Below are 14,347 nucleotides of genomic sequence, written 5' to 3' on the forward strand. Positions count from 1 at the left end.
AGAGATATTTATTAACCGTTGCTTATTACCAAACTATATTTGATCCGAGTAATAAAGAGACCTAACTGTGGTCAACGAGAGTAGTTACCTAATTTATTTAAGCCCCCAAATTCTACGTGATGCTACGTCCCTTCCGGAACTTCCTTTAAAGTTTCTTCTCCATTTCGGCAGCTTATTGGAGAAAAGAAAGTCGTGTTAAGAAAAACAAAGCGTACACCGAAGCTGTGGTTTAGCAGAGATAACGAGACATGAATTGTAATCTTCTTATGCGCATCCTACAGCAGAAACTTAGACGCTCGAAAAAGTCCATCCCCGAATTTCCAATATATAAAACCAGTCTTTGCTGAAACTACTTTTACGAACAAGACTTCCATGTTCGTCGCTGATATAAGAAACCATAAAATGGTGAATAAAAATCAACACTCAACAAATTCCTCACCTTGCCTCAGCCACCGAGATCTGATTTCATCTACAGCGCTCGTCTCTACTAGCCTGGCTAGAGAAGCCCACACAAACTACATCCATTTCTATTTTCCTGGAAACCACTGTCATCATATTTCACGTGTCACTACTCCTCTCATGCTACATGGGCGCCTTTTCCCCGTGTACTGCTGGCGATGTATTGTATGGACACCAGTGAGACCGAGGAGAGTCGAGCAGAAAATGGAAACTTACGTGACCGGAAACATTATGTTGAAGATATATTTATGGACATGGGTTTATTGTGTCTGCCCGATATAGCGAGATATATTTTTAAGCCGACGGGCGGTGTGGAAAACACATAAGCTTCCCCCGCGCGTGCGTGTGTGCTCTTTCTTTTCTGTTAACTTCGGATAAATAAAGCTGGAGAGTGAACAGGGCATATAAGAAGATAATGAATACCAACAAAAATCGACTTAACGTAGGCGCACCCCTCCCCCCTCCAACCAGCTACATATTTGCATGCCATTATATGGGTCTATGGAGAATCGCGTGCAAGTTGTAATGCTCTTGAGGAACTTTGCATCGCCGTCATTATCTTGAAACAGGAGATGTTTATGGCAAACGGAATCACGAAGGTTGCGTACTGAAAGTTAATGCCATTCATCGCGCACAGAATTAGGTAATTTGATTTGGAGTCGGTGGACGACTGAAACAGGATAGGGAGGATGCTATTTCCTTGAGAAGCGGAGCACATTAACATGACTCTTTGTCAGAGTGCCAATAAGTCCATGTTTGTACCAGGCTGTAGAAAAATACGGTTGGATAATAAATTTCAAATTATTATTCAACTATCAAAATGAAATCGGTAGAGAGAAGATAGAATTTGTTGATCTTTGCTGCGTTTATTGATCAGGATGATACGCATAATTATAGAAATAAAATTTTGAGCTGGATTCTTCTCAACCAGTTTCAAATTTCCGCAACCGTTAATTTGTTATTGGTGTTTTTCATTAAAAATTAGTGGAATATAAACTGAAACCAATACTTTGAGTTTCACAATACTTTGGATCATATTAGATGGAAGAATATTTCCATTTAATGACACCTATTGGTATTTAACTTTTTGGGAGTTTTTTCCATTTGTTTTTGGGTCAATTCAAAGTCATCCATCAATATTTTTCACTGCGCTGACGATGATAATTTGCAAGTAACTCCACCTATGTGTAGATACTTCAGCGGGACCCTGGTCCGAGGTCTAGAGGGATAAATCAGCTCTGTGGTAAAATAAATTATTGAAATCACTCGATCAGTTGGATTCGGATCAGAGATATTTTTTAATCCAGTAGGATCGATCCATAGAATTAAAACTCTCTTGGGGGAAATTAGATATATCCTCTCAAAAGTGATGAAAAGTATTTTAAATAATTTTTGTCTGCCCCATGACTCAAAGTATTGATTTCAAACGTTAACTGGAAATGTTTTCTAGTATTTCGCTTGAGGAAACGCCTAACTAATGCAGTTCAGACGTTTATTTAATCAAGTTTCATTACGGTATTCATTTGTAGAAGTCAAAGTGGATTACTGAAAACACGAAAGGGTTGGAAGTGGCTCATTGGCTTAATACCACGATTTGAAGGGGTATAACATTAAACTCGAGACGGTATATACATCCCTCAACAGAACTGTAAATATCTTAGTTTAAAAGAGTCTTTAAGCCAACTTTTGTCTGGATATGAAAGTGCCAGTGGATAACTTCAATGGCCAATGGGGGTTGCTCACGCTTATAATTATGACGATAAAAGATTCCGCATCGCTGGTTCTAATGCACAAGAAATTGATTTTGCAAATAAATTTGGTACAGCAAGATGAGATGGTCATAATGCGCTTAAGAGATGCAGGAGACAGATGGTCAAAGTTGAGCTTTCTTAAATTCTTTCTCAAATAATTTTTTCCAATCTAGGAAATTTAGTGGAGTAAGACTGTTTTCATTCGTATAAGGAAATGATTTCAATGCAGAGATTTGAATGTTTATTTTATGATATCCATCGCAGCTGTAGTTTCTAATAGACTGACATTTTCTTTTCCTCCTTTGGCTGCTGTAACGCCAACTAGATCACTGTAGCAACATGTGCAATACTTCTGAAATAGCAGTGCTTACCCCTAATGACTCAGCAGGAGATTGCAGCAATTTCCTAAGACATTTACTTGGAGAGGTCCGTAATTTTCTAGAGTACAATTAGACACCCAGTAAATCCTTCCAAAGAATGCTAACTATTATTGCTTCTGTGAGAGTTTGTTTTTGTTTAGTTAGCAAGATGTCTTTCCGCTAAGAATGCCTCTTAGTGCGAAGATAATACAGTACAGAAGAAGGCCTAGAAATTTAAATAACTTCGTTATGATATTGAACAGATTTCTCAAAAAAACATATGATGTTTTTGAGAACGTTCAAGAGATTTCCTTCTGATTTAATTTTTATCCCATTTGTGATAATTATATGTTTATAATTCTAATACGTGAGTAATACATAAAATAATAATCAATTACCTTTAGAATACTTCCATCTAATGACAGGTCTTGGCTCCCCTTCTGCTTGACAGTCAAAGGTTACGGGCATTCCCGAAAGAGCTGCTTGATCAGTGGGCTTTATTAACCACCTCGGAGGAGCTGTGGACAAAAACAATGGAAATGATAATAATCAAAGTAAGAACTAGAAGAAGGAATTATTATTTGTGAAAAACACCCTACAACTCTCTGAATAACAACTCATGATTGGGATTCTTCACTCTGGAAAATCCATTGTAGATGATTAAGTTCAGAATCGGTGATGGTTTAATGAAATACATTAATCCCATTCTCTGTAGCTTATGGCGGTAAAATTAAGTATAATTTTATACCCCATATCAGTAGCATACTGGAATACCCCACAACTCCTCATTGAGGGGTTCTATATTTATGGAGTACCCCGATTTGTTTCATAAATATCATAAAAAATAAAGCGTCTTAAGTTATCATGTACTGTACGGAAATATAAAGAGTAATAATCCACTTAAATATTATTATGGATCTTTGGATACTGCAACAATAATTCACTTATTCCTTGCTACTGCAATCATTTTGAACCTATGGTGGGAGAAGTTGTAAAAAAATATGGAAGAACAACAGTGATACAGTAATCAAGTTACCATCTGGTGGCCAAGAACACTTGCGTAGGTCTTTGTCTCCGAATCAAGTGGTTACATCATTACTACAGTCTCCTCTGCGAACGAATGAAGTTGAAGATCGTGTTACCAATAGGGATAACCATCTACTTGGCACATTATGGACCTTAGATGCTGCTCTTCCACAAATTAACATATAAACCAACCAATAGGAGCTGCTTTAACCGCTTCCTGAGAAGCTGTACAGCCTTGATTTCCGTGATAGTCTCAGCTCAGAAGCTTAACAATGCCAAATGGTATTCGTACAGGAGCATTGCCATCTTCGTGGGCTTCAATCTGAATAGTCAGATCGAACTGCGTGCTGCTGAGGAAAATGGCTTCATGTTGAATTTGGAGAATCTCGTTGAATTGCAATTACTGGAGTGGATCTTCCGAACAATAAGTTTAAAAGAGGAGAATGCTTTGGACTAGGTTCGTTGGTCGCATTGCCTAGGGTTGTCAGTATTCTATTTTTACATTTTGGACTCGTCCGCATTATCTTCAAGGTAGTAATTATATGAAAATGGATTCCACATGAGCCAGCGTGGCCAGTGAGCTGACCATAAAGTAACTTTTGTGAAACATGTGGTTTGGGAAGAAAAACATTGTAAAATTTGACTAGTCGGCAGAAAGTTCCAATTTGAATGTCTTGAAAAAAAATAAATCTTGGAAATGATTATAAAGATAATTAACTATTCAAATCAAACAAAATATGAAATAAACAGAGAAGCCGGTTTCCTAATTGAAAAAAAAAGGGAGTATATTAAACAAAATAAAGACAAAACAGCAGAATAGGCTTGTGATCATTTATTAACTCCAGATGTCATGAATGAATGCGATATTACCTTTGACTATCATCTTGGCGGTGAAGTTCACAGAAGCAGCGCTGTTGGCGGCCACGCATGTGTAGTTGCCCATATGGTGACGCTCTACGTTGTTAATAATCAGAGATGACACAAAGTCGGTAATGGAAACTATCTGGATATCCGGGGACATCTCGTGAATTGGGCGATCGTCTTTGAACCAACTAAATTTGACCGGGGAGTCGCCGGCAATAACGGTGCAGACTGCAGAGCTCCTCATTCCTTCTTCAAGATTATCGGCGAACATAAAAGGACTTATAACAGGAGCGGCTGAAAAAGATTAAAATAGATTCCATAAAAATTGTAAATGTTGAAATTTCTATCGCTTAGAAATGCAATCAGATCTTTAAAAAAAAACATGGTGTTGCCTACTATCGCTCAGATTGATCGCCAATTAGCATTCTTGCGATTAGCTTTTGAGTAAATTCTTCTGAACAGTGAAGTACATCTGCAAAAGTAAAGAAAACAAAAGAGGGAAAAAAAACTGAAAGTTTCTTATACGCTCACATATGAAACTTCTAAATGTTTTTTTCTCGCAGGGGCAGCCTTTGCAATATTACAAAAAACGTCGAGCTAATATTGACTCTCGCAGCAGGAGGGATCTCGAGTGGAAGAGATGGCCGGGAAATTATTAAAACCAATGACTGACGAATGGGATTGAAAGTATATAAAAAAGAGAAAGTTGGAGAAAAATCTGCGGACGTCAGTTGCTACAGTGAGGAAATAAATGTCCAAAGAGGAAGACATATTAGGTGAGGCAGGAAATTAAGAACCTAATAGATCTGTCGTCGCTGGAAGGACAGAATGTAATCCGTTACCGCAATTCGCAGTTGTCTCTGCCATTTTCTTTTATGAAAGGAAGATAAAAGTGGTAAGGATACTTAGCGGGATCACGAAATATAAGTGCCTGGGGCATCGGAGAAACTCTGAACACGATCGATGAGCGAAAAAAGTATTTCTAATGATTTGCGGTCCTTCGATTGCTAGGGTGGGGTAGCGTTGTTCGTGGTGCGAAGACCGTAGTGGTACTGGTCGTTTCATTTAGGATCCTTCAGTCCTGCTCTTAATTTTTTATTACACAGCTTATAGTCGCTTAAATTTTCTCTCGTTTGGTTTAGAAATTTCTTAATTTTCAACTTTATTTAGGTCTTTGCTCCTTACCAGTTCAGTTCCGTCTTTTTTTGCTGTCCTGAGGGCCTTTTTTGGATCAATAAAAGTGCTTTGAGAGTTTGGAATTAAAATTGAATCCTATGGATGATGCCAGAAGCGCACGGTCTTATCTTGTGCCTAAATAGCTGGTTAAAGGATTGGATTAATAATGGTCCAAGTCACTGATGCGCCCAAAACTCAATAACAACCAACAACCACGCGTCACTATTTCAATGGCTGCTTTGTCATTTCAAAAAATGGTAAAACTTTCAACATAGTCACTGTGGATCTTATATTGTTGCTCAAGGTAAAGAATCGCTTCCCTGGAACAATTTCTTCAGCGAATGAGGCAAGGTATTTATTGTTTTTTTAAATATCTATGATTCTTGTAAAGACCAGATATTTCTTTCTTTTAATAAAGGAACATCATGGGCTGATCTAGGCTCACTAAAACTGTTTTTATTTCTTGTATCTTGGAGGTAGGTGTTACTATTAAATCAGCAGTTTACAAAGGCTTTTCTCATTGTTATTAAAACTATGAAAGCTTTGATAAGCACATTACCCATGCATTATATATCCTTCATAAAGGTGCTCACCGATAATCGATGTCACTAAATGGGACAACTGTATCTCATCCACTAGAAGAGGGAAATAGATGAAGCCACGTTCTAACGATTTAAAAATAAATACATCATAAGAAATACATTTTAACCATGGATTTTTAATCATAAGGATTCATTTTTATCAATGGATTTTAAATCATAAGAATTCATTTTAACCATGGATTTTAAATCATAAGAATATGAATTCCTATGTCCTGCGAAACTGATATTTTTTAATGATCCCGCGCTTTCAAATGATGCAAAGTCGAAAGGTGATGCTGTTTGAAAATACTTCAAATACCAACATTCGCCATATAAAGTTTTAACTTTTAAATTAATTTTCTTTCTTTTCCACTGAATTCCTTCATCTCTTAGTATAATCACATTTTGACTCAAACTTTACCCCTCTTTATTAAACGAAATTACTCCTGCCTTCGTTTCCTCCTGATGTTCATTTCTCACCACTATATCTTACGAATAAAGGATTTAAAATAAATCTTTCCCAGGGACAAAATGATCGAATAACCAATCACCCCTAAAATGCTTTACTTGAATGATTACTCCATTTGGTGGGAATGATCTTTTAAACAAATGGGCAAAGTGCTTATATCTTAATCTACAAATTCCATTCTTTGAGGGGGGAGGTTAATATTGCTGCTGCTCAGTCGCTTTCGCTGTGCAAGATGGATCGTGTTTGCAGTAATGAAGAAACAGGGCGATTAACCTCGTTCTACGTATCAAACTTATAGATTTAGTCGACTACTGAGTTCTGTAGCAGAGCATGAATCATACGCTTATCAGTATAGTGAGATGGATGGCATTATAAATATTAATTAAAGCCGCTATTTTACTACTTCTGGGCGAAACTAATGGCGACCACGTCGTATCTACAAGGATTCGCAGGAGCGTTAACGATACATGCTCATAAAACTGCGTGAGATATGGTAGGTTAGAGAAGACACGCGATACGTAAGCTATTAATTTTCCGTCAAGAGTCATCAGAGACCTATAAACTGTTCAGGCAGCAATGGAATACTTACTGGAGGTGTGTGTAGTTTTGGTAGCTAAATGAGCGCAGGCAGAAGAGTTGAAAAGGAGACTTTGTGAATCAAATGCGATTTGTAGCGGGTGGAGGTGGAAAGCTGTTGAGAGTCAAGGTGTTGTTTTAATGTGTCTGCAGGCAGCACGCCAGTTGGAGCCCATTTCGAGACGGGACGAAGAGAATGCGATAGTGAAGGTGATTGTGATAAGATGGATTTATGCAGCTGTTACCGGCACCTACACACAAATCATGAGCGAGTAATAGGAAACTTGAATAGGACCAGGTTTTACGACCTAAAATTGTGAGTTTCAATGGATTTTTGTTGTTTGATATTTAATTAGGGAATGTTAATGCATGGGTTTAAAAATCCAATAGTGGAGCAACCTGATGAGCACTGGATTGGTCGTGCTCTGATATGTGACATACAGGGTATGCAAATACAATACATATAGGGAGTAAACAAAATAATGGAAACACTTGCGAGCAGAGTTACAAGTCTGCACAAATATGTGTTGGGCCATCCTTTGATTTTAAAACAGCTTGTATTCTAAGTGGAATGGAGTAAAATAAATCGTTAACTGTCTTAAGAGAATATGGAGATACGTTTCAAGTTCCCTGAGTGACGAAGGTGGTAAAAATCTATTTCTCACTCTCCTCTCCAAATATGCTCACAGTGGAGCAATAGCGTTTAAGTCTTGTGATTGTGAAGGGCATAGGAGATGCTTAGCCTCAGTTGCATGCTCCTTAAACCAATTTTGGACACATCTAGCTGTGTGCATTGGAGCATTATCATCTTGAAACATGGCATCGTTTATGGGAAATAATGCTTGCACTATGGGCTAAACCTGGTCACTTAGAATATCAGAGTAATTAGTAGCAGCAATTTGGCCGTAGGGTGATGCCCAAACCATTGTTGATCCTCCTCCATGTTCGAAGGTTGGCACTAGAGAGGATGATGCGCTTCCTTCAGCATTTACCGTACAAACTCGCTGTGGTGCTAGAAAAAGCGTGAATGATGATTCTTCTGAAAATATGACATGTTTCTAATCAAACCGTATTCAGTTTTCGAGCTGCTCACATCCTTGCATCTCCTTTCTAGCATTAGCTTCAGTAACGAGCAATCAACAGCAGCTCTTCCATAAATGTAAGCTTTATGAAGTTCGTGCACTCTTTTGCTATAAATTAGATTGCTGAGACTCGAATTTAGTTCTGCAGTTATTTCTGAGGCAGATATTTTATATTTTCAAGCTACAATCGTTTTCAGTTTTTGATTTTCTGCCAGCATTTCTTCCTATTACATTTTGTTTTTCCATACTTGTGGGATGCAGACATCACTTTCGATACAGTTGCTCTGAATACATTAAATAAATCAGTAGGATGCCCCTGCTGAACGTGCACCAGCAATTTGATCGCTTTGGAATTAAGACAGGTTGGTCATTTCCTTCGTGTACCTTTTTATATCAACTCTAAATAAACATCATCTTTTATCGCCTTTCCTTTACAGTACTACCTGTAAGGAAAAAATCATCATTGCGTGTTCATAAATGCGTCATGCAGCTATTATAGAAACTACTACTTTGATATCAGGTGCTTCTATTATTTTATCCACCCCTTGTCTGTATATATATTGCAAAAACAGCCAAACCAAATAGAAATTAACATTGCAGATGTTTCAATCAATTCCAAATGTATATGCTCACAAAGACCTAGGAGTTGTTTTTGACAAAAAATCTTTCCTTTAATTCTCATTTCGTTACCCTAGAGTATTGGGTCCTTAGATGGCTGAATACTAAACTTCATTTTTCGCATACAATATCCAGGCAACAGTTAATATTCGAATATGTTGTCAAATGACAACATATTTGCTTGGTATCAGTTTGTTTCCGATGGCAACATTATCTTTCTTTCATGGCCTACATTAACTCTTGCCTTGTTTCTGGTTTATCACAGTGCAATCTAAATTTCGTTCAGTTCCAGAGGAAGAAATCAAACGGGTTAAGTCCGGTGAATGGACGTTGCCACTGGACCACGTTAACATTAATATTCCTTGATGTTTTTTTCTGAAGGATTCTGTAACATTTCTGGAGAAATCTGTTATTTGGTATCCATATTTCTCCTAACGTTGTAAGAGACAAGATGAGGAGGAATGTGCATACTTGAGCGAGTGAACACTTGCTCTACGAATGCTGCCAAGAGGATACTGATCTACATCCGTAAACAGAATTTTCTTGATTGGTACAACCACTAGTCCCCTGGAAGTGGATTTATGTTCACGGCACTCATTCCACTTATTTAATTTAAAACAATTTTAATCTGCCATGGTGATAACTTAAAAATCACACTCCCATTTCGAAATACAATGAGATAACACTTAAAACTGTATTTCTTGGAATATTAAAAACAAATCTGTGCTCACGATGTTCTCTTTGAAACACATGCCATCCATCCTTCGATAGATTTATTGATAATAAATTGATTTGCTGATATTCTTGTAGAAATGAAGCCACCGGTACTATTTGTTTCATCACTGCCTAGCTTAACTACAAAATGCCTTCGTTGTTATTGCTTCGATATTAGAGAGCACCCTTCTCGCGTTCTACCATCGTTAAACGATGTAGCTGTCAGCAGTTCAGGGAGTCCCGCGGTTTTAATAAATCGCTACCTACATTGGACCAGTCAGTTACTTCGAATACTTACCATACCTGCCACTTTTTAGACTGAGTCCCTTCAGGTTAAAACTTAATTCTGAAGTCGTTCAACCGTTCACACGTACGTCACCCTTTCGTCTCTACAGTCATCAAGATAATGCGAACATCAGTGTTTCTGCCAGTAGGAAAAGGTTGTAACGTCGCCATCTCAGAGTTTTGCTTTGGCAACGGGAGTTAATTCAAGGTTGCGTTTCTTAAAGAACATCGGAGCAATTCCTTTGACTAATCCTAAAGAAATTCAAGATTTTTAACAGTCATTTGGACTCGCAGTTAACTGTTAAGAGACTTAATAAGCCTTATCCCTCATACATATTTTTTTAAACATAGAATTCTTCTGTTTCCTATAGCATGGAGGAGCATAATTCTCTGAGAAGGGGGGGGGGTTAAAAAAAGGTTCCTATTCACCCAGAAGTAGTTATGATAGAGTAAGTTTTTTTGGTTCAATACCTACCTTGAAATCTCTATAGAAACCACACAAATTTTAGTTATGATCTGACAATATTGTTTACACCGCTGAATGAAGTGAAGTGTCACAATGGATAAAGTGGAATACAGATTAGTGATTAGGTTCCTCTTTCTTCAAGGGAAACACCCAAAACAATCCACGAAGAAATGGTCGCTGTTTATGGAGAAGACTGCCCAGGTTACAGCGTTATTGCTCATTGGTATCAACAATTCAAATATGGAAGAATCACAGTACGTGATGAAGAAAACTCCAGATGCCCAGAAACTGCAGGGTTTTCATCTTGGTTGGAACAGCTGATCTTCAACCTCCCAAAGACATATTATATGTCTGATTACTGATTTATCTTTTGATAGTTGTTCAGTCCTATACGTGAAGTAGATATTCGTGCGCTTAGCATCCTAAGCAACCAGTCTTCTTAAGGTGACACCCGAGATGGTCGTGGAATCTGAACTTTGGATAAAACACCACTCCAAATCTGTGTGTTTTTGGACAACTGGAATAACAACACCCACGGTCGGATTTTGAGACATGTCAAGGCCCTAAGCCAAAGCATGTGAAAATACATGATGGACTTAATAAGTGGACAGCACTTATGATGGACTTCATGATCCACTGGATTTCAACTGATTGCACATTAATGTTTGTTATTATTTGATGGGAAAAACAGTTCCATCGTTGAGTGCTAAACTCAACCGCGCATGCGTTGTAGATGGAAGCGCGCGCACCTTGATGTTTTTTACTATAAGGTGAGGATACTTACTGACAACATGGAGCGTCAACGGCCTTTCTGCTCTCTCCCCTCGGCTGTTTATCGCCGTACATCGGTACATTCCCTGGTCGTCTTTCCGCGCGCTGTGAATTTTCACTCCACCACGCGGTTCCGACGTCTGCCTGTCTCCGTACGGTAATCTTTTGCCTCCTGCAACGAAAGCAAACAGAAGAAAGAGACTTAAATGAAGTTTTTATTTAAAGAAAACCTGCACCGAAGTCAAATGAAAACGCCTTGACCCATAAAAGGTGGTTGTAACGGATGTTTTAAATGTCTGATCTGCTGATTATCGATGTTACTTGTCTTATGGGAGATGTGTAAAAAGGGCCGGAGATGGGCAACATGCCAGAGTTGGATAGACAATGTCCGATCACCAAGTAATGGCGTGTCTGAATGGCCTTCAGATGCTCATTCTTTTTTCTTGATGACTCTCTCTCTATGTGTTTTTAACTGATAGTTGCGCTGTAAAACAACATTGGTTAAATGGAACAGCATAGCTTCATAATGTCAAGGGTTCGTCTGGAGAAAAAATTCGCTGAAAATTTTACGTCCATCTTACGAATTAAGATCGTAATCTTTAAAAGTGCAAACGGAACACGATAGAAACAAGTCAATAGAATAAAATAAGATATAAAATTAAGAAAATGGTGTCTGGAATGTACCCATTATGATAGGTTGTATAGAAGAAAGTAACATTTTTTTCCAACTGAGTTGGCAAAACTATAGCATTGGGGATTCGGGATATTTTGCGATATATGGGTGGAGTCCGCAAGAAATTGATATGGCAGGTTATGCTAGTTATTTTGTTATCTTAATTAATTAGTTATATTTGAAGAGTTAGCGCATTTTATCCTTCAGTAATAATTAAAAATTCGTCAAGTTAAAACTTTCTAAAAGTAACTTTAGTTTTAATTTTACAGTAATTATGGAACAGTCTATAATAAGCTTTCCTACCTAACTTAATATAACCAATCGGTGGCCTCTGGACTTCGATAAATCACAAGGATTCCATCTGGTCACCGATGCTACGATTACATTATATTTCCAATGTCAGAATCTTCACTTCACTTCATAATTATGGAACAGTTTGTAGCAAGTTTTCCTTCTAACCTAATATAACCAATCAGTGGCCTCTGGACTTCGATAAATCACAAGGATTTCACCTGGTTCCCGATACTACAATTGTGTTCTATTTACTATGTCAAAATCATGAGGATTCCACCTGGTCCCTGATACTATAGTTATGTTCTATTTCCTCAGTCGGAATCTTCACTGAGGATCGAATTCCCCTGTGTATCATCAAACGAGTTATTTTATACCACTTCTCCAAACATTTCCTTTTTAATGATTTAAATAAAACTGCAATATTTTTGAAAGTAAAATTCCTGTTTGATCGAGCCAGCTCATTATAAGAGGAGCCTCATTGCAATGACCTTCATTTAATATAAACTGGAAATTAAAAACTTCAGCAAACCCAAATTCCATAGATGATTAATACTTTGACTAATGCGTCATTAGTAGTAAATACCGCAAAGATCCTTGGATTTCGGTCCAAAGTTTTCTTTTTACAAATCCAAAAACTATTTTCCTTTTTTTAAATTTATTAGACTCTGTAACATTCTTAAGTTGGTCCAGTTACACATAATCACATCTATCAGCACACACATTTTCCGTGTTTCTTGTTTGAAATCCGATATTTTAATACCCACTATTACAAGAAAAAAAAAAGACAACGTCCCTAAACTCAACTTTGTTTTAATGTCTTTAGAATGCTTCCTATCATTACATGGGGGAGCGTCCAATATTCTTAATAGAAGATTTAACGTGACTTTGAATCCCTCGGTAACATACCAAACTTCCCCGCTGAGCATCGACCAAACGGTCGTTATTTTAATGGGGAGTTACGTGCCGTCAAATAGCAACGTCAGGCCAGGAGACTTGTGTGCACACTGGCTTCTTTTTACGATACAAGAAACGCGGAAGACAGCGAGCAAGAAACGAAGAGGGCAGCCTGCGTTCTGATAGCTCTTTCCACATTCTTTTGCACGTAGGCAGAGAAGACTTTATAGGCGTTGGCTATGGAATAACCGACAGCCTCGATGTATTACTTAATCATGTACGCGCCTGGGAATAGAGGAACTTTGTCGCGTTCGTAAACTTTTTTAAAAGACCGGGCATTTGAGATCATTTGGATTTGATTCAGTGGAAGAATATTTACTTTATTTTTTGAGGAAACGTATATTTTAAGTGGCATTAAATAAATTCTTAGGTCACACCAATTGATATTTTATCTATTGCGTAATTTTCTATTTAAAAATATAGAATTAAAAGAGCAGATCAGGAACTGCAGAAAACCGCACAGCCTCGCGAATGAGCAGAAACAATGAAGAGTATCATCATGAGAATCATCTAGGCTTGTCAAGACAATCCTAATCTCCTCAACTGTATCCGCACTGGAAATCAATGCTGGACAATTCAGTAAAAACCATAGACCAAGTCATTTCATGCATTTCACTTCAAAATCATCAAGGCCCAAAAAAGTTTCGTTTACAGAAGTCCAGGATCAAGAGACGGGATGCTGATCATGCTTTTCAATAAACAGGGTGTAATACATAAGCAATGAATGTCTTCAAGGGCAAAGAGTCAATGTCAATACTGCATTCTGCGTACAGGTGCCTTCAAAGACTATTGAAGTGCATTTCCCGGGTGAGACCGCAATTTCGAGAGAAAGGCAACTGGTTCTTGTTGCATCATAATTCCCCTTCCTATTCCGCTCTTGTTGAGAATACATCTGACGAAGCATGGCATTGTATAGATTTAACCATCCGCCATACTCTTCCGAAGTATCACTAGTGGACTTCTTCCTCATTACCAAGGTGAAAGCTGCCTTCAAAGGAAAGAGATTTCAGGATGTTGAGGGCAGAAAGAAAAACGTACCAGCGAACTGCATAATCTCCTTCGCTGACTCTTTTCAGAAAATTATTTTGGAGTTAAAAGTACTGGTGCAGTTTGTGCTGACCTCCAGTCTTTGTAGTTAGCAATGTTCTTCTACATCGTATGAAAAAAAAACTGAGATTCGAGTCCTGTCTAGCTTTAACCTCTATGGACCTTTTTCACATTGAATCCGA

The 14,347-nt window shown here is 37.9% G+C and overlaps 1 protein-coding gene across 1 annotated transcript in view; it reads right to left on the bottom strand.

Annotated features, from left to right (window-relative positions):
- Positions 1-14,347, bottom strand: part of LOC150084395 (cell adhesion molecule Dscam1-like) — a 326,343-nt gene that overhangs the window by 157,297 nt on the left and 154,699 nt on the right. Inside the window, 3 exon segments of the mRNA XM_090375201.1 lie at positions 2,968-3,087; positions 4,466-4,753; positions 11,211-11,369. Of these exon segments, the coding sequence (XP_090231327.1) occupies positions 2,968-3,087; positions 4,466-4,753; positions 11,211-11,369 (567 nt within the window).

This window comes from Mastigoproctus giganteus, chromosome 6 (assembly GCF_048544385.1).
Source record: "Mastigoproctus giganteus isolate SK-2022 chromosome 6, ASM4854438v1, whole genome shotgun sequence".
Lineage (NCBI taxonomy): Eukaryota > Metazoa > Arthropoda > Arachnida > Uropygi > Thelyphonidae > Mastigoproctus > Mastigoproctus giganteus.